The sequence below is a fragment of the Aotus nancymaae genome, unplaced genomic scaffold, assembly GCF_030222135.1.
Source record: "Aotus nancymaae isolate 86718 unplaced genomic scaffold, 86718_ANA_hifiasm-v0.15.2.pri h1tg000028l, whole genome shotgun sequence".
NCBI classification, from domain to species: domain Eukaryota; kingdom Metazoa; phylum Chordata; class Mammalia; order Primates; family Aotidae; genus Aotus; species Aotus nancymaae.
Window position 1 is genome coordinate 4,348,060 of NW_026988441.1, and position 22,765 is coordinate 4,370,824.

Below are 22,765 nucleotides of genomic sequence, written 5' to 3' on the forward strand. Positions count from 1 at the left end.
CATACATCAGGTAAAAGGTTAATATCTGCTATGGGTTTGGATATTTGACCCTTCAAAATCTCATGTTGAAGTTTGATCTGCAGTATTGTAGGTAGTGCCTAATGGGAGGTGACTGGGTCATAGGGACAGGTAGTTTCCACTGGAGAGCTGGTTGTTTAAATAGACTGGCACCTCCCACCTTTCTCTTGTTCTCTGTCACCATGACTGATCTCTGAACACACCAGCTCTCTTTAACTTTCCTCCATGAGGGGAAGCAACCAGAGGCCTTCACCAAAAGCAGATTCTGGTGTGATGCTGACTATACAGCTTGCAGAAGTGTGAACCAGATAAACTCTTTTTGTCTGTAAATTATGCAGCCTCAGGTATTCCTCTATAGTAAATAGACTATAGAAGGAACTGAAAAAACTCAGTAACAAGAAAATGACCCTTTTAAAAGAGGGTTAAGGAACTGAATAGACACTTCTCAAAAGAAGATGTATAAATGACCAACAGGCATGTGAAAAAATGCTTAACATTACTAATCATTAGGGAATGCTTATAAAAATGGCAAAGCAACACCATCCCACTCCTGTTTGAATGGATATTATAAAGAAGACAAAAGATAACAAGTACTGGTGAGGATGTGGAGAAAAGAGCCCTTGTGCACTATTGGTGAAAATGTAAATTAGTACACCCATTATGAAAATCAGTATGGAGTTTCCTCAAAAAAATTAAAGATAGAACTACCATTTTTGGTATATATCCTAAGGAAAGGAAATCAGTAACCGCATGAGATATCTGCACTTCCATGTTTATTACAGCATTATTCACAATAGCTAAGATGTGGAATCAGCATAAGTATCCACAGAGTAGAATATTATTCAGCCTTAAAAGGAAAGAAATGCTGCCCTTGGCAGATTGGATGAACCTGGGTGACATTAGGCTATGTGAAATAAGCCATGCACAAAAAGACAACTACTGCATGATCTCAGTTTTATGTGGAATCTGAAAAATTCAAAGTCATAAAATGAGGGTGGAACCTTGGTGGCCAGGATCTGGGGTTCGGGACAATGGCCACATGTTGGTGAAAGAACAAAGTTTCAGTTACACAGGAGGAATACGTTCTGGTGATCTCACGTACAGCATGGTGACTATAGTTAAAATACTGTGTCATACATTTCAAAATGGCTGAGAGTAAATTTCAAATGTTCTTATCACAAGGCAAAACAAAACAAATAAAAAGAAAACAAATATTGCCAGATACAAAGCAATCTTCAGATGACTACAGGGTGTTAGTTTAACTTGCAGAGTTGTTCATGTGTGTGTGAGGTAATGGGTCTATTATTTAGCTGGACTTCGCCTTCTAGCATGTATACATACAGTATTTCAAAATGTGATGTTGTATACTGTGAATACATACAAGTTTTGTCTGTCAATTAAGAGAGAATAATAATGAAGGGAAGAGGTGAACAGCCACAAAATATCACGTACACTGTAAATATATACAATTTTAATTTGTCAATTACACTTCAATAAAGCAGAAAATATGGTTTTAAAAAATCAAAGATGATCTAAGTAAATGATTAGAGTTAGTAAACAAGAAAACAAAAACCTACTGTTGCCAAGGTCATCAATGACAAATGTGTGTCCTCTTCTCTGTCTGTAATTGTCCCTTCCTTACTTTGTCTGTTGTCATGGCTTTACTCCAGCTGTGCATTGTAACATCTCCAGCCTGGACCCCTCTCTTGAGCTCCTGACATTTACATCCAGCTGTCTCCCTCCTATTCCCATTCCAATGTCAGGTGGATTCTCAGAATTATCATCCCCTAAGAAAGCTATTCTTTCTGCAGTCCTCTCTGGCCTTATCCTTGGTCTTGCCTTCCCCTCACTGAACACATCGTTAGCTTGTGAGCTTGTGATCCCTGTTAGCTTGACCTTACACACACATCCAAAAACATGTCCTCAGCCCACCCTGCCTCCCTGGCTTAGTCCTCATCCCTCCTCCTGGAGGACTCAACAGTGCCTTCCCAGTCTCCCTGTGGCTGCCATGACCCACTTGGGCCAGCTCTGACCTGGGCAGTCAAGGTCAGAGTGAGAGTCCAGTTGTGTCTCTGCTCTTCCCAAAGGCTCCAGGTTCCTTGTATGCACTGCAGCACCCCACACAGTCTGCAGCGTCCTCCCTGCTGTTCCCCTCCTTAGCCTTCCTCTACTCTCAGACACGGGGCCCTGGTTGTGTCTACAGCACCAGGCCTGCTGCTGCCTCTGAGCAATGCACTTGCTCTTCACCTTATTCTCTTCCTGGAATGCTTTTCTCTTATTCAGAAACAGAACCTGCCTCTTAAGCACCTCCATGTCTTTGCCTAAACATCACCTCTTTCCACTGTCAGATATAGAAACTGTTTCCCAGTACATTCTGTGCTTCTTTCCCTGTGTTATTGTTCTCTAAACAAATATCTCCATCCAACGTGGAGATATTGTTTTACTTATTTCTTTTTATTTTTATCCTTCTACTCTTCAGAACAACAGCTCGATGACAGAGATCTTTGAGTCTATATCTATTGATGAACTTCTTGCATATTCAGAAATGCTAGCACATAGTAGTTATATATATTGAGTATAGTTACTGAATATGTCTATAAATGAATGAATAAATGCCACATCTCTGCTTGATATAACAGAAAAATTACACAAAAATACACATGCACCTGGGTGACATTTAAGACAACCTGAAGGATGATAAAGACCTGGATTGGCAGGAATGGGGAGGAAGGGCATTTCAGGAGAAGGAACTGTACATGCAAAGTCTCAGTCACAGAGGGCTTGGCCTAATGGGTGTGGTGAGACTTTGGGTGATGCAAGAAAAAGGGGGATTAGGAGCAGAGTCCAGCAGAGGACAGATCATGAAAGGCCTTCAGTCCAGGCAGTGGTATTTCACTTCAGTCTCCAGCAATGGAGAGGAAACATGGCCGTTCAGACTGTGGACGAACTGGATGAGGAGACATCTGGAAGCACAGTCTGGAGGCCTGTGTTGGGGACAGATGGAGGCAGGAGGTGAAAAGGTTCAATGACCAGGGAAGAGGTGAGCCACAAGAATGACCAGGGTCAAGATGGAGAAATGACCAGGGTCAAGATGAGCCCTGCTTAGGAGAAGGGGAGACAAGAGCTAGTGATTTATGGGATCTGGAGAAGGGAGGGGGTCAAAGTGGAGACCCACACCCTGGTTCTGACTTTAGAGGTGAGGCCTCTATGTCACCTGCAGGATGAAGATCCCAGGAGAAGTGGGTTTGAGGAGGAAGAGAGTTAGCTTAACTTTGGCCATGGGCAGAACAATCCTGGAGGCCATTGTGGAGGAGGTGTCCAGCAGGATGTTGGAGGGTGAGAGTCCACATCACTCACCTGAGAGATTAATCCATGACAGTGTATACATTCTCCTGGACTTCTACTGCACTCACCACTGCCTTCTTGTAGAAATTGACACTGAGTGAAGAGACAAGGGCCTGTCAGCGTGGCCACATGGGGGAGCAAAGGGCAGCCAACTCACCTTCCTGTGCCCTGTTAAGGGGCTGGAGGGATCGTGAGGGAGGAAGAACAGGTCTGGACCTCCTTGATGACAGGAGGAAGCTCCCCATCCTGGCATTTGTCCCACAGTTGGGAAAGATACAAACTAACTACAAATGGCCTATCTGAAATACTCACCACCAATTCAGCCTCCTGCCTGGCCCCAGGCCCTCTTAAACTGTCTGCTAGCCCCAGGATTGAGATTCTGAGATTCAGCATCATGTCCTCTGCCCTCCCCATGCCTGCCCTTGGTCTTCAGGCAGTGCTTACCTGAGGATGATGAGGCAGAGGCAGAGAAGCAGAATTTTCACAGCCACTACTCCCACGGCCAAAACAACTACCTCTGCCACGGTTCCTGATTTCCCTGCAAAAAGGTGGGATGAGGCCCATTCACCTGCTAAACCACAATCCGTGTCCTTCCTCTCCCAAGACAACTTGGACATTGGTTCTCCAGATCCTTCCTGTATCCTTAGATGTGCTACCACATCAGCCCAGGGCTCACCCTAAGCTGTGCCCTGACTGTCCAACAATTGGAGGAAGAAATGATACATAATTTGGACTTTATAAAAATTAAAAACTATTTTGCATTGAATGGCACTATCAAGAAAGTAAATAGACGACCCACAGAATGGGAAAATACATTTGTAAAGCACGGATCTGGCAAGGGTGTAGTATCCAGCATATATAAAGAGCATGTAATTTATAAACCACTCAAATTACAAACAACCCAAATTAACCTATTAAAAAGTAGACAAAGAGCCTGAGTGAAAACTTCTCCAAAAAAAGATACAAATACCAATTAGTCCATGAAAATATGTTCAATACTATTCATCAGTATGTTAATGCATATTGTAGCCACAATGAGTTACTACTTTACATGCACTAGAAGGCCATAGTTCTTTTTAAAAAGAAAAATGAGAATGTTCAAAAGAATATGGAGAATTTGCAACTCTCTATGTTGCTGGTGCAATGTAAAGTGGTGCTGACACTGGATAAGAGTCTGGCATTTCCTCAAAAAGTGAAACACAGGATTACAACATGACCTAAAAATTCCACTCCTAGGGATATACTCAAGCAAAATAAAAAAATAGGTTCCAATAAAAAGTTGTACGTGAATGTTCCTGGCAGTATTATTAGTAATAGCCAAAAAGTGTTAATAGCTGTAATGTTCATCAACTGAGGAGTGAATGAGCAAAACATGGTCTCTCCATACAATGGGATATTGGATTTCAAAAGGAATGAAGAACTCATGCATAGTACAGGTGTGAATCTTGACAGAATTATGTTATGTGAAAAAATAAGACACAAGAGGCTGCATTTTGTGTGATTCTACTTATATGAAACGTCAGAAATAGGCAAATCTGTAGAGACAGAAGGCAGATTAGTGCTTGCCAGAGGAGGGGATAATGAGAAGTGACTGCTTAATGGGGACAGAGTGGATTTTTGAAATAAAGAAAATGTTCTTGGATTAGATCATGGTTATGGTTGTACAATATGTGACTAAAAGCCAGTTTACCATATATTTAAAATGATTCAAATGGTAAATTTAATGTTACCTCAATTTAATTTTATCTCAATTTTAAAAGTTCATATAAAGAAAAAAATTATATGGAGATACCAATTTTCATCTAATACTGGGAAAAAGCAAAAGGTTTCATTCCACATTGGATTGATGAAAACACACTTTTGGCTGGGTATGGTGGCTTATGCCTGTGGTCCAAGCACTTTGGGAGGCTGAGGGAGACAGATTGCCTGAGCTCTAGAGTTGCAGACAACCCTGGGCAACATGGTGAAACCCCATTTCTACTAAAATGCATTAGCCAGGCGTGGTGCAGGCACCTGTAGTCTACCAGCTACTTGGGAGGCCAAGGCACAAGAATTGCTTGAACCCATGAGGCAGAGGTTGCAGTGAGCCGAGACCATGCTACTGCACTCCAGCCTGGGACAGAGTGAGACTCTCAAAAAAAAAAAGAAAAGAAAAGACTTTCACCCCACGCTGTTGGAAATGTAAACTTGTCCACTGTTGATTGAGAACAATTTGGCCATATCTCAAAATCAGAAAGAACATAAGACCCAGCTATTTTGCTTTAAAGAACTGATCCCACAGACATAGACATAGACTTGTAAAGTAGATAGAAGACTGTTCAATCCATTGTTTCTGTTGGTAGAAACATGATTTTCCACTTCAAGAAGATATATACAGAATTAGGATCCAACTCTTCAATGGAACACTACACAGTCCAAGAGGAGAGTGAGGACAGTCTGTGCTGCTGATACCAAATGACCTCTGAGATCCTTCCAGGGAATACACCAAGGCTCAGAGCAGCCAGGATGGACACTGGTTGGTTCTGGGGACAGGTACAGGCATCTGAGGACATACTCTGCTATGGATTTAGCATTTATGCCCATATGATTATATTACCTGTCCAGAAGTACATTAAACTACTGGGAAATATTAAAAAGTTGAGGCTAGAGGAGTATTTAGGAGGTGGAGGATAAGGGGCTCAAAGGCTGGTCCTGCTGTGTGAATGTCACTTGGTCCTTATTGTGGGGCCAGGACGTGTATTTGGAGGAATCTGTGGGCCTATGCAGACACGTGCTCAGGTGTCCATGGGAGCTGGGGATAGGGAGGGTCCCAGAGTTGGCCAACAGGGGGTTTCTGGTTACCTTGGTGAGCCAGGATGAGGCAAGAGCCTGGCTCTGCCCTGAGCTGAAGGCCCTGCTTTTCAGTGCCACGGATAGGGGCTCTGTCCTACCTGTGCCATCTTCTAGGGAGGCTTCAATCGCTGGGTTCATTTTGGGATCTAGTACAGCAAGAGAGGATTTCTCATTTAGTTGGGGTGGGAGTGAGATGAAGGTAGGCACTCCTCTAGAAACCCACAGAAATGTCGAGTGACAGCTTAGATCCTTTTAGTTCCCCTACTCAGCGAGGCCTCCAAGACACAGCCACCAAGTGGCCCCAGTCCTGGTCCTCCTCTCCCCATCACGCCCTCAGGGACCTAGGCATCCTGGCCCCAGCACTCACAAGAGACACTGAGCTGGATGATTCTCTCCGTGGCCACACCAGCTCCAGGGAATGTCACCTGACAGGTGAGGTTAGTGCCGTGGTCCTGGGGCCGTGGGGTGATCATGAGCACTGAGGACTGGAGAGTCCTGGAGCCCAGGGAGGTGGGGGCAGCGGACATCCAGGAGAAGATGGAGGGTGTTCCTTGCTCACAGGCCCAGGGCACAGAGCAGGTCAGGTTGCTGGGGTGGCCAGACTTTAGGAACTCCGGGATGAGGATGTCGGGCTTGTGGGTTAGGGCTGGTAAAGACAGAGGTGGGGATGCAGGATCAGGAGGTATATCCAAGGTGTGGCCCTGTGGGAGGCTCAGGCTCTGGTCCAGCTCCTCTCCTGAGCCCAACATGCTTCATTCCCAACACCCTTCAAGGATACAAGTCCCATCTGAGCCCTTCCCTGTGGCCCCCTTAACCTTCCCCTTGTGCCACTCCTGGAGCCCATGCCTTACCTGTCACATGCACAGAGAGCTGGAAATATTTGTAGCTAAATTTTATTCTTCCTCTCTCCACCCGAAAGAAGTATGAACCATTGTCCTTCCTCCTGGCGTCTCTGATGCTCAGAGAGCAGTTGTTCCTCCCGGGATCACCGAGGAGGTGGAATCGGCCCTGGGTCTCCTTCTGCACTTTTTGAGTTGAGTTGTTTGTGGCCACTGGAGTGTCCTGGTCTACACTGACCCCTTCCCGGAACCAGTACCCATAAGCAGGAGTAGAATCTTTCCAGCCATACTGTATGTAGAAGACTGAACAATGCACAAAGACGCACAGACCCTCTTGCACCCTCACGGACTCTGGCACCTCCAGCCGGAATCCTGCATCCTGGGTGAGGGCCCCTGTAGAGACATGAGGGTCAGTTGGGCTCATCCCCACAGCCCCTCTCACAGCCCCAGGGACACTCACCTGCCCACAGTAGGGGTAGTGGCAGCAGGAGCTGGGGCAGCAGCATCTCGGAGGCAGAGGCTTCCTGAGCTTCCTGTGTGAGCAGAGAAGAGGACTGTGGGGACTGAACCAGGTCACTGTGGGGAGAAGCACGAGATCTTGGCAGTTCACAGAAGAGGAACCTCAAACCCACAGATGGTCAGAGGTCTCCGCCTCTGCACAGAATGGAGGAAAACTCCAAAGCCAAGTGACCGCAGAGACCTGCCCAAAGGGGACCAGAGAAGGAGCAGAGACCACTTTCTGCCTCCCACCTCAGGACTTCCCTCCAATGCCAGAGCCTGGACCAGGACCTCTGGAGACATCTGAAGTGTGGGACACCTGTGTCGAAGACCCTCTCACTCTGAGGTGTTTTTCTGTGCATCACTGTTTACACCTGGGAACTGGTCACTCCTGGCCCTAGTCACAGCCTCATCTTGAGCCATGAGGTCATTGATCCTGCAGGATATAGGATTCTGTAGGGTCTATGGGAGTGTCTGGGACTAAAAAAATGAAGAGTGTCCCTAGGTGCAGTGAAGGTGGTAGCCATTCATTCATTCACCAAATAAATAGTGAGTATCCGTGTGTAGGTGGCAATGGAGAGAAGAGACAGCACTGACCTGGCCCCTCCCCTTGAGATGGTCCCCATCCATCACCTCACATCCTTAGCACACACACACTGTCTGGCTTTAGAGCCGTGGACACTGATGATTTTGCCATGTGTCATGGTAGCATATTGGGTATTTTTAAAGAAATGTGGCTATAGAATTTTTCCCTGATAAGTAGTATACAGATTTGCAGTTTCAATGACACCTCCAAAATAAGAACCATGCAGCATCTTCATGTAAAACATAAAGAAGAACACTGGTTCTATGAACCAGTGCAGAAGACACTTCTTTTCGGTTAATGTTGCCACTCAGTGTAGTGTGGACAGGAGCGATTTTTTTTAAGGTCCTCATTATAGAGATTAGCATTTCCTTTAATGAAAAAATATGCTTCTCATAGTTAAATGTGGCCCAAAGACATATTTCAGATAATATGAGTGTAATATACAGACACTTTATTTCATGTAAATTATGCCTGATAAAGTTCACTAAATACATGCAGTGAGATTCACATCTTCATTTTTAAGATATATTTAAGACTTGACTTTGGAGTTTCCCTCCACTCTGTGCAGAGATGAATGACTTCTGACCATGTGTGGGTTTGAGGTTCTCCTTCTAATAAAAGTTCAGGCTTAGTTTTTCATGTTTCAATTGTCTTGTTGGAATTTAGTTTTTCAGAAATTTCCTAACGCTCTTATTCCCTCTTGTTTGTCAAGAGTTTCAGACAGTGTGGCTATGCTGATCTCTTACCTGAGATTTGGAAATCTGCCTTCCTAGATTGTGTGGCACAGATCTGACTGTATCCATTAGGATGACTATTTTCAAAAAGATTGAAGATAGCATATGTTGTCACAAAAGCACCAATGACAAATATGTGTTCTCTTCTGCCTGTCATCACCCCTTCCTTACCTCATATGTGATCATCACTTTACTCCGGCTGTGCACTGAAACATCCCCAGCCTGGACCCCCCTCCTGTACTCCAGGCATTTGCATTTAGCTGTTTCTGTCCTATTCCCATTTGGATGTCAGGGGGATTCTCAGAATTATCCTCGTCCCTGAAAGCCTTCCCTCTGAAGTCCTCTATGGACACAGCTCCTTCCTTTCAGGTGCTCAGGGGAATATTCTGGCCTCATCCTTGGTCTTGCCTTCCCCTTGCTGACCACATCCATTAGAAAACCCTGTGAGCTCGACCTTCCACACACATCCAAAAGCATATCCTCACCCTACCCCTGCCTCCCTGGTTCAAGCCCCTATCCCTCCTCCTGGAGGACCCAGGAAGCACCTTTCTAGTTTCTCTGGCTCCCATGACCCACTTGGGTCTGCTCTGTCCAGGGAGGCTGAGGGGTCCTGTCAGAGTGAAAGTCCCACTGAATCTATGCTCTCCCTAAAGGCTCCAGGTTGCTGTGTGGCCAGCAGGGCCCCACATAGTCTACACCATCCTTCCCACTGCTCCCCTCCTCTGCCCTTCTCTGCTCTCATACATGGGCCTCTGTTTGTGTCCACAAATAAATGTAATCTAACTTAAATGAAGCCAGGCTTTTTATTTCTATCACATATATATGCCTCTTAAACAATAGGTATTATTTTCTATATTATTTATCACTTGTATTTAATAATGATGTCTAATAATGAAAAAGTGTTTAGCATTCTGTTCTGACAACATTTTACATTTGTGACTGAAGTTTTTACATGCTTTATTTTTGGAGCAACTAGAATAAAATAAATCACTTCATTTTTTAATTTAATGTTCCAGCATATAGACTCTGCAATATGAATTCATAGCTAAGATTATTGATACAGGCAAACTGATCAAGTGTCTGCTGAAAGACAAGAGAATTTTTATGCCTAAAAACTCTGGAGATTTTTGGGGGGCTCTAGTGATATTAGAGTTCTGAAATAGAGTATGTTCTGAAATAGAGTTCTGAAATAGATATGACTTTTTAAAAGAAATTATTGGAAATTTATGTTTAAAGAAATTTATCCCAGTATTTAAAATGATTTTTAAGATTTTAAGATTTTTTTTTGAAATGTTTTAACATAGGAGGAAGGAAAGTTATTGCCCTGTTTTAAAATACAAGTCTTAGCTTCAACTAGCAAAAATACAATTTGTGTTTTAAGCGTGTACAAAATAAACATCATCTCTTTGAGTCTTACCTATTTGGAGGTTATTCTGATTACTCCAAGGAAGTTTAAGCTCAAAAGGAAAGGGGCTCAAAAGGAACCATTGTGAGATGCACAAAAGTTCAGGTATAGAGTGTGAGTTAATCAAGAAATTTCTCTTAGTAATTATTGAGAATGTGAGGGGCACAGAAAAATAACTTCAGATGAATAAGAAACAGAATGTGAATGTACATACAAATATCCCTTTCTCACTGGGCAAAAGCCCATTGGAATTGTTTAGGAGGATCAGCAGCATTGAGTGGATGGGAATGTGTCTTCTCTGGAGACAGGTTTGCATGTGGAGATGTCATCATCACTTACCAAGACAGATTTTCGAAGACTCACAGCCCTTGACCATTTGCTGGCTTCATGATCTCCATCTCCAAAGGGCTTTGTAGCAACTCTCATGGCCTCTCCCACAATGTGTACATTAGGCAACCTTAAGGAAACACATAATGGAATTAATGTTTATATAAAAATCGTAGTTGTTTCCCTCCAGTGTTACAGCATGCTTCTCCCCTCCCCCACTTTGAAAGGGGAAAATAATGCATTGACTTCTATTGTCTGGGAAATCTGAGGGGTAGATCTGGTTTTAAATGTGTCTGGATTTCAGGGTCAGATGATAGAAGGGACCATCTCTCTACTTGGTTTGGCTCTTGTTCTTGTTTGTTGTTGCTGCTGTGGTTGTTCATTTATTCTGCCTGGTTTTTGTTCTCAGGCTCATAAAGATAGAAGCTCTGATGTCCACTTGCAGATAAGGACACTGAAGCACACAGAAATCAAGTAATTTTCCTTCTGAGACAGTCTGTGGACTTCCCACTGCCCCATGACACCCTCTTATGTCTGTGCATCCAACTCAACATTCCCTTCCTAGTCCTGGCGCCCCCTGCTGCTCACCCAGAGAGTTGCAGGGATCCCTGCTTCAATCTTCTCCATCCTCTTTGACCCCCAAATGCTTCCTGACACCTGACTCCCACCCATTCAGAGACTAACGTATGTCAAGATTTACAATCTCACCAAACAGGAATGAAAACTACAGGAAGCAGTTATTTAATGTTATTAGTAATGTTATTGCTATTGTTAATGTCATTATTATTATTTCTTCATTTCACTTCCATCTTCTCTGGAAGCTGATTTGGGGCTCCTGCCTCTCACCTTCTCTGTCTGCTGCTTATCCCTATCCCCAGGAGGTTGTAGACAAAGATTAGTGCTCATGCATCATGCAACTCCATGGCTCCCCCCGGGTGGTGTGAAGCATGTGGGGTGATGGGGTTTGCTCAGACAGCTCCACAAAGACGCAGGTAGGGACCTGTCAGAAATCTACCTTGTGTACAGCTCCTCAAAGATTGCAGGTTAACATTCTTTGTGGTCTCCAAGTCCAATAGACAGGGAGGAGTCACTATTCATTAGCGTCCTCTCTGGCTGCACCAAGCAAAACTTTGCCCTGGGAGAGACTGTGACGTTCTGCTCTCTTGATAGAAGGTACAAAGCTGAGCTCCAGAAAGAGATTAAGGGCTTTTTGGGGCTGGTCCCTAGGCTGCCTCCTGCCCCTAGGTGAGCACTGGATGCTGCCACTCCTGACTGGAGAGACAGGGTTTCAGACAAGATGCTCAAAGTCATGGGGGATCGTGGATGAGATGGGCCAGGTATAGTTCTGGGGGTTGCTTGAGAGAATGAGAGTGAGTCCCTGAAAGTCGAGGCACCTCCAAGCCTACACAACCCCCTCCTGAGAGCAGGGTCCTCATGAGGGTCTCATAGCATGAGACAGTCAGGGTCATGCCACAGGCTCCGTATGAAGCCAGTTCTGCCATCTTCATCCTGACTGTTCAGACCAGGCATCACTGACCATGCACAGTCTAGATGGAGGGAGGGACATGTTTCTGCAGGGACTTGGCACAATGCTGTGTCTAAAAGGAATGCTTCATGTTGATGCAGCCAAATAGAGCTGATCAGGTGCTTTTTGTGGCCATGGTTGCTGGTTTCTTTTTAGTATTCATCCCATCTTTTTCCTTAGTAATAAGGACCTCAGACACGAGAGCCCAGCTAAGAAGGATTTTACATTCTACATTCTCCACTTGCTTCTAAAGTTAAGCACCATAACAGCCCTATGAAGAGGAAGTATTTCATATCCCAATTTTACAGGTATAGAAAGAGGCTTAGGGGAGGGAGATAACTGAGATCATGTGGCAGGTAAGTGGCAATGCTGGGTTCAAACCAGGCAATGTTGCCAGGAATCCCCTTTATCCTCAAACAGCCTGCACAGCCTTTAATCCAGCAGTCCCGAGTAGTTAGGGAGCAGTGCACAAGACCGCCCTCACTTCTGACGCCACCTGCACATTGAAGGGTCCCCTGACCACCTTCAGTTTTGTTAGTTCACTAGTAGGACTTAGAGAACTCACCAAAAGCTGTTATCCTCATGCATGTCTCATGACAGCAAAAGGATACAGATTAAAGTCAGCCAAGGGGAGAAGAGCATGGGACAGAGTCCAGGGAATTCCAAATGGGGAGTTTCCAATTGTCCCCTCCCAGTAAAATCATAGACAGCAGTAACTCCTCCTGACGTGACATGTGACAACACGCATAGAGCATCACCAGCCAAGGACACTCACTGGAGCCTTGATGTCCTGGTGTGGCTTTGTCACACAGATGTGGATGACTGTCTACATGGCTGACCTTAGTTTCAGCTGCTCCACAGATAGAGCTGATACCAATGACCCAAAGTCCTTATCGTTAGTTATATTATTAAACTATTTGGTGAAGTCTGAGGCTTTCAGGTAAACAAAGAGGCTCTAATCAAGCGAGACATTCCAGGGGCTTAGAGGTTCCCTCCAAGTAGTTGAGAGCAAAGGCCAGGCCTCCTTTTGGCAAGGTTCTTTCCTACACAAATCCACCTCTGGGACTCATCACGGATCTGCAAATGGGACTAGGCCAGAGACATCCTGGCCCGGCCTGCAGCCAGCTTGGTCTGGGTTGGAATCAGCTCAGGCCCTTGAGCTCTGTGGACTTGGGAGTTGCCCTCACTACTCAGAACTGGTGCAGTCAAGTGTGAAGTAGGGACCCCAGGCCCCACTTCCCACATTGGAAATGGTTAGTGTGCCTTTGTTGAGGTCTGCTTTTGTGTAAATAGGGGACTACTTAAAACCAATTATTTCTTAAATTGATGGTCAATTTATTAACTGTTTAAACCCCTTGAGCCTTCAAATTCCACTCATTGCTTTCTTTTTTTCTTGTAAACTTAGCATAGTCACCGTGACTCTCTTTTGCTGAAATTGAACAAACTATACTCCCTTAAACAGAGTTTGATTTAAAGAGTCAATTATGTATTCCATACATTCTTTATTCTTTATAGTCCTTCAGCTGCCTACTCGGGCAAGTTCACAACCCAGCAAGATTCCCACAAGTTATCAGACAGCTCTTGTAAATCTAATACACTGAGCTTATAAATATGTCAACACTCAGATTCTTTCCAATGTTTCAAGTCTGTTCTCAGAGTTTATCAAACTCTTCCATATCTTTCACCTGAAAAACAAAATGATCACACATCTAAAATCACCTTTACATCTCCTTCTGGAACCACTCTGGTGGTGACCTTGATAATAGCAGTGCTATTCATTATACTCAATCTATACTGCCGTTAAAGGAACACTCACAGATATGAGAAAGAACCAATGCAAGAAACCTGGTAACTCAAATGGCCAGAGTGTCCTTTGTCCTCTGTGTGACCACACCAGTTTTCCAACAAAGGTTCTTAAGCAGGCTGAGCTGTCTGAAATGACAGAAATATAATTCAGAATGTGGATAGGAATGAAGATCATCAAGATTCAGGAGAATGGCAAAACCTAATCCAAGGAAACTAAGAATCACAATAAAACAATACAGGAACTGAAAGACAAAATAGCTGGTATAAAAAGGAACCTAACTTGTCTGCAGGTGAAAAACATACTACAATAATTTCACAGTGCAATCACAAGTATTAATGGCAGAATAGACCAAGCTGAGGAAAGAATCTCAAAACTTGAAGACTGGCTCTCACATGTACCCCAGAACCTAAAGTACAATTAAAACAAAAAGAATGAAAAGGAATGAACAAAACCTCCAAGAAATAAGAGATTATGTAAAGAGGCCAAATCTATAAATCACTGGCATCCATGAAGGGGATGGGGAGAAAGCAAACAACTTGGAAAACATATGTCAGGGTATCATCCATGAAACTTATGTCCCACTGGAATCTCAGAAAGAGAGAGACCAAGCAACTTGGAAAACATATTTGAGGATATCAACCACAAAAATTTCCCCAACCTTGCTAGAGAGGTTGACATATAAATTCAGAAAATTCAGAGAACCCCAGCAAGATACTATACAAGATTACTATCCCCAAGACACATAGTCATTAGATTTTCTAAGGTTCACATGAAAGAAAAAATATTAAATGCAGCTGAAAGGAAGAGGCAGGTCATGTATAAAAGGAACCCCATCAGGCTAACAGAAGAGCTTTTAGCAGAAATCATAACAAGCCAAAGAGATTTGGGGCGTATATTCATCATTCTTAAAACAAATTCCAGCCAAGAATTTCATGTCCTGCCAAACTAAGCTTCATAAATGAAGGAGAATTAAAATCCCTTTCAGACAAGCAAAAACTAAAAACATTCATTACCACCATACCTGACTTATAAAAGATCCTTAAGGGAGTGCCAAACATGGAAGTGAAAGAATGTTACATGCCACCACAGAAAGTGATAAGTGGTTAAGTATATAGCCCACTGACACTATAAAGCAACTATACAATGAAGTCTATATAACAACCAGCTAACAACATGATGGAGGGATCAAATCCTCACATACCAATATTGACATACCAATAATGCTTTCACTGGCTGCCCCTTTTGCATAGAGCCCAGCATGAGATACAGAGGAGACTGGGATGCTTAATGTAGCCAGATATGGCTGATGTAGTTCCCAAGTTAAAAATACATGTTTCTTTGGGACAGAAGGAACCACACAATTTACTCTAGTCCAGTTTGGTCCTAGCATCCAGGAAAGCAAAGATGCAACATACCAGAATCTCAGAGACACAGCTAAAGCAGTGTTAATAGGAAAGTTTATAGTGTTAAATGCCCATATCAAAAATTAGAAAGATCTCAAATTAGCAACATAACATTACACCTAGAGGAATTAGAAAAACAAGAGCAAGCCAACCCCAAAGATAGCAGAAGAAAACAAATAACCAAAATGAGAGCTGAAATGAATGAAATTGAGATACAAAAAGTCATATAAAAGATCAACAAACCCAAAAGTTGATTCTTTGAAAGAACAAATCAGATTGATAGATTGCTAGCTAGTTTAATGAAAAAAAAAGAGGGAATCAAAACTTTTCATCAGTTAAGTTTTTAATTTCTCTTTCCTGAAAGATAAATTTACATAAAGTGAAACACATAGATTTTATTTGCATAATTCAGTGTGTTTTGGTAAATACATAACCTTGTAATCTCCATCCCAATTACGATATAGAATATTCCCAGGACCTCAGAAAGTTCCCCTGTGTGCCATTCACATTAATCCCCAAATCCCACTCCCAACCTGAAGCAGTCACTGTTATGAATTTCTGTCTTTGTAGATTAGTTTGGCCTGTTCTCGAACTTCATGTAAGTGAAATTACAGAACATGCTTTTGCATCTGACTTCTTTGACTCAAGATGTTTTCAAAATTCATTCACACTGTTGTGTGTATTATGCATTGTTTGTTACTATATATTGATGAGAATTATCCTGTTACATGGAAACACCACACTGTAGTTATTTGTTCACCTGTTATGTGTGTTTGAGTTGATACCACCTTTTGGCTATTATAGGTAATGCTGCTGGAAATGTTCATGTCCAGGTCTTTATGTAGACTTTTGCTTTCACCCTTCTTGAGTGAGTACCTGGCAGTAGAATTGTTGGGCCATAGTGTGGATATAGTGAGTACCTGGCAGTAGAATTGTTGGGCCATAGGGTGGATATAGTGAGTACCTGACAGTAGAATTGTTGGTCCATAGTGTGGATATAGTGAGTACCTGACAGTAGAATTGTTGGTCCATAGTGTGGATATAGTGAGTACCTGACAGTAGAATTGTTGGGCCATAGTGTGGATATAGTGAGTACCTGACAGTAGAATTGTTGGGCCATAGTGTGGATATAGTGAGTACCTGACAGTAGAATTGTTGGGCCATAGTGTGGATATAGTGAGTACCTGACAGTAGAATTGTTGGGCCATAGTGTGGATATAGTGAGTACCTGGCAGTAGAATTGTTGGGCCATAGTGTGGATATAGTGAGTACCTGACAGTAGAATTGTTGGGCCATAGTGTGGATATAGTGAGTACCTGACAGTAGAATTGTTGGGCCATAGTGTGGATATAGTGAGTACCTGACAGTAGAATTGTTGGACCATAGTGTGGATATAGTGAGTACCTGACAGTAGAATTGTTGGGCCATAGTGTGGATATAGTGAGTACCTGGCAGTAGAATTGTTGGACCATAGTGTGGATATAGTGAGTACCTGGCAGTAGAATTGTTGGGCCATAGTGTGGATATAGTGAGTACCTGACAGTAGAATTGTTGGGCCATAGTGTGGATATAGTGAGTACCTGACAGTAGAATTGTTGGGCCATAGTGTGGATATAGTGAGTACCTGACAGTAGAATTGTTGGGCCATAGTGTGGATATAGTGAGTACCTGACAGTAGAATTGTTGGGCCATAGTGTGGATATAGTGAGTACCTGACAGTAGAATTGTTGGGCCATAGTGTGGATATAGTGAGTACCTGGCAGTAGAATTGTTGGGCCATAGTGTGGATATAGTGAGTACCTGGCAGTAGAATTGTTGGGCCATAGTGTGGATATAGTGAGTACCTGGCAGTAGAATTGTTGGGCCATAGTGTGGATATAGTGAGTACCTGGCAGTAGAATTGTTGGGCCATAGTGTGGATATAGTGAGTACCTGACAGTAGAATTGTTGGGCCATAGTGTGGATATAGTGAGTACCTGACAGTAGAATTGTTGGGCCATAGTGTGGATATAGTGAGTACCTGACAGTAGAATTGTTGGGCCATAGTGTGGATATAGTGAGTACCTGACAGTAGAATTGTTGGGCCATAGTGTGGATATAGTGAGTACCTGACAGTAGAATTGTTGGGCCATAGTGTGGATATAGTGAGTACCTGACAGTAGAATTGTTGGGCCATAGTGTGGATATAGTGAGTACCTGACAGTAGAATTGTTGGGCCATAGTGTGGATATAGTGAGTACCTGACAGTAGAATTGTTGGGCCATAGTGTGGATATAGTGAGTACCTGACAGTAGAATTGTTGGGCCATAGTGTGGATATAGTGAGTACCTGACAGTAGAATTGTTGGGCCATAGTGTGGATATAGTGAGTACCTGACAGTAGAATTGTTGGGCCATAGTGTGGATATAGTGAGTACCTGACAGTAGAATTGTTGGGCCATAGTGTGGATATAGTGAGTACCTGACAGTAGAATTGTTGGGCCATAGTGTGGATATAGTGAGTACCTGACAGTAGAATTGTTGGGCCATGGTGTGGATATAGTGAGTACCTGACAGTAGAATTGTTGGACCATGGTGTGGATATAGTGAGTACCTGACAGTAGAATTGTTGGGCCATGGTGTGGATATAGTGAGTACCTGGCAGTAGAATTGTTGGGCCATGGTGTGGATATAGTGAGTACCTGACAGTAGAATTGTTGGACCATGGTGTGGATATAGTGAGTACCTGACAGTAGAATTGTTGGGCCATGGTGTGGATATAGTGAGTACCTGACAGTAGAACTGTTGGGCCATAGTGTGGATATAGTGAGTACCTGGCAGTAGAATTGTTGGACCATAGTGTGGATATAGTGAGTACCTGACAGTAGAATTGTTGGGCCATAGTGTGGATATAGTGAGTACCTGACAGTAGAATTGTTGGGCCATAGTGTGGATATAGTGAGTACCTGGCAGTAGAATTGTTGGGCCATAGTGTGGATATAGTGAGTACCTGACAGTAGAATTGTTGGGCCATAGTGTGGATATAGTGAGTACCTGGCAGTAGAATTGTTGGGCCATAGTGTGGATATAGTGAGTACCTGACAGTAGAATTGTTGGGCCATAGTGTGGATATAGTGAGTACCTGACAGTAGAATTGTTGGGCCATAGTGTGGATATAGTGAGTACCTGACAGTAGAATTGTTGGGCCATAGTGTGGATATAGTGAGTACCTGACAGTAGAATTGTTGGGCCATAGTGTGGATATAGTGAGTACCTGGCAGTAGAATTGTTGGGCCATAGTGTGGATATAGTGAGTACCTGACAGTAGAATTGTTGGGCCATGGTGTGGATATAGTGAGTACCTGACAGTAGAATTGTTGGGCCATGGTGTGGATATAGTGAGTACCTGGCAGTAGAATTGTTGGGCCATGGTGTGGATATAGTGAGTACCTGACAGTAGAATTGTTGGACCATGGTGTGGATATAGTGAGTACCTGACAGTAGAATTGTTGGGCCATGGTGTGGATATAGTGAGTACCTGACAGTAGAACTGTTGGGCCATAGTGTGGATATAGTGAGTACCTGGCAGTAGAACTGTTGGACCATAGTGTGGATATAGTGAGTACCTGACAGTAGAATTGTTGGGCCATAGTGTGGATATAGTGAGTACCTGACAGTAGAATTGTTGGGCCATAGTGTGGATATAGTGAGTACCTGACAGTAGAATTGTTGGGCCATAGTGTGGATATAGTGAGTACCTGACAGTAGAATTGTTGGGCCATAGTGTGGATATAGTGAGTACCTGACAGTAGAATTGTTGGGCCATAGTGTGGATATAGTGAGTACCTGACAGTAGAATTGTTGGGCCATAGTGTGGATATAGTGAGTACCTGACAGTAGAATTGTTGGGCCATAGTGTGGATATAGTGAGTACCTGACAGTAGAATTGTTGGGCCATAGTGTGGATATAGTGAGTACCTGACAGTAGAATTGTTGGGCCATAGTGTGGATATAGTGAGTACCTGACAGTAGAATTGTTGGGCCATAGTGTGGATATAGTGAGTACCTGACAGTAGAATTGTTGGGCCATAGTGTGGATATAGTGAGTACCTGACAGTAGAATTGTTGGGCCATAGTGTGGATATAGTGAGTACCTGACAGTAGAATTGTTGGGCCATAGTGTGGATATAGTGAGTACCTGACAGTAGAATTGTTGGGCCATGGTGTGGATATAGTGAGTACCTGGCAGTAGAATTGTTGGGCCATGGTGTGGATATAGTGAGTACCTGACAGTAGGATTGTTGGACCATGGTGTGGATATAGTGAGTACCTGACAGTAGAACTGTTGGGCCATGGTGTGGATATAGTGAGTACCTGACAGTAGAACTGTTGGGCCATGGTGTGGATATAGTGAGTACCTGGCAGTAGAACTGTTGGACCATAGTGTGGATATAGTGAGTACCTGACAGTAGAATTGTTGGGCCATAGTGTGGATATAGTGAGTACCTGACAGTAGAATTGTTGGGCCATAGTGTGGATATAGTGAGTACCTGGCAGTAGAATTGTTGGGCCATAGTGTGGATATAGTGAGTACCTGACAGTAGAATTGTTGGACCATAGTGTGGATATAGTGAGTACCTGGCAGTAGAATTGTTGGGCCATAGTGTGGATATAGTGAGTACCTGACAGTAGAATTGTTGGGCCATAGTGTGGATATAGTGAGTACCTGACAGTAGAATTGTTGGGCCATAGTGTGGATATAGTGAGTACCTGACAGTAGAATTGTTGGGCCATAGTGTGGATATAGTGAGTACCTGACAGTAGAATTGTTGGGCCATAGTGTGGATATAGTGAGTACCTGACAGTAGAATTGTTGGGCCATAGTGTGGATATAGTGAGTACCTGGCAGTAGAATTGTTGGGCCATAGTGTGGATATAGTGAGTACCTGACAGTAGAATTGTTGGGCCATAGTGTGGATATAGTGAGTACCTGACAGTAGAATTGTTGGGCCATAGTGTGGATATAGTGAGTACCTGACAGTAGAATTGTTGGGCCATAGTGTGGATATAGTGAGTACCTGACAGTAGAATTGTTGGGCCATAGTGTGGATATAGTGAGTACCTGACAGTAGAATTGTTGGGCCATAGTGTGGATATAGTGAGTACCTGACAGTAGAATTGTTGGGCCATAGTGTGGATATAGTGAGTACCTGACAGTAGAATTGTTGGGCCATAGTGTGGATATAGTGAGTACCTGACAGTAGAATTGTTGGGCCATAGTGTGGATATAGTGAGTACCTGACAGTAGAATTGTTGGGCCATAGTGTGGATATAGTGAGTACCTGACAGTAGAATTGTTGGGCCATAGTGTGGATATAGTGAGTACCTGACAGTAGAATTGTTGGGCCATAGTGTGGATATAGTGAGTACCTGGCAGTAGAATTGTTGGGCCATAGGGTGGATATAGTGTGTGAAACTGTGTACAAAACTCCCACTTTTTTTTTTTTCAAAATGGTTGTACTATTTACATCTCCACTGGAAATATATGAGATTTCCAGTTCCTCCACATCCTCTCCAGCATTTGGTGCACTTGAGCTTTGTAATTTTAGCCATTCAAATGCTGATGTGATAGGGCATCTCATGGTGACTTCAATTTTTATCTCCTGATGTCAGTGGTGTTCAGCACCTTTTCATGTACTCACTGGCATTTGGACCTTTCCTCTTGTGAAATATATAATCAAGTCTTTTTGCCCATGATTGAAATTGGGGTCCAGACACAGTGGCTCATGCCTCTAATTCCAGCACTTTGGGAAGCCAAGGTGGAAGGATCACTCGAAGCCAGGAGTTCAAGACCAACCTGGGTAACATAATGAGCCCCTGCCTCTACACAACAAAAATTAGTCAGGTATGCTGCCACATGTCTGTAATCCTAGCTACTCGGCAGACTGAGGCAGAAGGATCCCTCAAGCCTTTTTTAAGGCATATATTATATATTACATGTATAAATTCTCTCCCAGATGTGGCTAGCCTTTTCATTTTCTTAATCATGTGTTTTGATGAACAGAGATGTTTTCATTTTCGGTGAAGTCCCATTTATATATTTTCTTTCATATTTGATACTTTGAATGTATTCTAAGCAATTATTGCATACCCATAGATATCATCTAATTTTTCTTCTAGAGCAGCACTGTTCAGGAGAAATACAATGTAAGCCACATATGTCATGTTAAATTTTTTAGAAGCCACAACAAAAAAGCAACAAGAAATGGGTGAAAAAAAAAAAAAAAAAAGAAAGAAAATAAATTGCTTCATGTAGATAATCTGTTCAAGGGAAATAAAGAAAAAAAAGAAAATAAATAAAAGAAACAGGTGAAATTACTTTCAATAATATTTTATTTGACCCGATACATCCAAAGTAACATCCTATGAACATGTAATCAATATTAAATATTAATTAATTAGATTTTTATATTATTTTCTTACTAAATGTAGGACATTTCAAGTGCTCAGTAGCCACATGTGGCTAGTGGTTACCGTATCGAAGAGCACAGTTGTACAAGCATTCTAGTTTCCACTTTTGCTTTTAGGTTTTTGATTCACTTCAGGCTAATTTTGTGTGTGTGATGTGAAAAAAGCTTCAACATTCATTTTTACCAACCCTAATTCCACTTATTCCACCAATATTTATTTATTATTTTATTTTAAGATGGAGTCTCACTCTGTCGCCCAGGCTGAAGTACACTGGTGCAGTCTCAGCTCACTGCAACCTCTGCCTCCCGGGTTCAAGCAATTCTCCTGCTTCAGCCTCCCGAGTAGCTGGGATTACGGGTGCCTGCCACCACACCTGGCTAATTTTTTTTCTTTTGTATTTTTGGTAGAGATGGTGTTTCACCATGTACTCTCATTAGTACTATGTTATAAATGAAGAAAGCAAGCCTAAGACAAGTACCTTGGGCAAGTGGCAGAGCCAGGCCTCGAATCCAGATCATTTGGCTGTTAAACACCACACCACTCTGTCTGCAAATCTGTTTCCATGTCAGCGAGGGCGGAGAGTTCTGTTTGCCTCATTTCTTGATGGGTCCCAGCTCCTAGAACAGCCTGGGTTGAGTGTGCACGCAGTGAGTGCTCATGGAATGAGCGGACGGACCCCCACCTCTGTCTTCCCTCGGGTCCTGATGGGCTCTTCGCTGGGAACTTTCCTAGTGCCTACTGTGTGGCGTGTCTCACTTAATTCTCCCATCAGCCCCATGAGACACAAGGACACCCATTTTACAGGTGGTGAAATGGAGAGAAATGAGGTCAGTTGTCTAACGTGGCGTGGAAGGGCTGGGATTTCAACCTCAGCCAGCCTGACTTGATGCCTCCCTGCTTCTGATCTCATGTGTGTCACTGATTATCCAGACTCTCTCCCAGTAACGCTCGCAGGTGCCTCCTCAAATGCGCCGGCTCCGATTGAGTTAGCTTGGTG

General features: G+C 43.2%; 1 protein-coding gene across 7 annotated transcripts in view; it reads right to left on the minus strand.

Moving 5' to 3' along the window:
• Nucleotides 1-1,467: 1,467 nt before the first annotated feature.
• LOC105723611 (myeloid cell surface antigen CD33-like) overlaps nt 1,468-22,765 on the minus strand; it is a 169,272-nt gene continuing 147,974 nt past the window's right edge. For 5 of the 7 annotated variants that reach the window (XM_064380985.1, XM_064380984.1, XM_064380986.1 and 2 more), the window contains 5 exons: nt 10,593-10,714; nt 7,495-7,563; nt 7,047-7,427; nt 6,563-6,841; nt 5,806-6,341 (listed from right to left, as the gene is read on the minus strand). In XM_064380985.1, coding sequence (XP_064237055.1) covers nt 6,019-6,341; nt 6,563-6,841; nt 7,047-7,427; nt 7,495-7,563; nt 10,593-10,683 — 1,143 coding nt within the window. In that variant the 5' untranslated portion in view covers nt 10,684-10,714 and the 3' untranslated portion in view covers nt 5,806-6,018. Of the gene's footprint in view, nt 3,003-3,375; nt 3,457-3,807; nt 3,902-5,805; nt 6,342-6,562; nt 6,842-7,046; nt 7,428-7,494; nt 7,564-10,592; nt 10,715-22,765 lie in introns of those variants that run through there. The other 2 variants (XM_064380988.1, XM_064380989.1) reach the window with 2 other exon arrangements.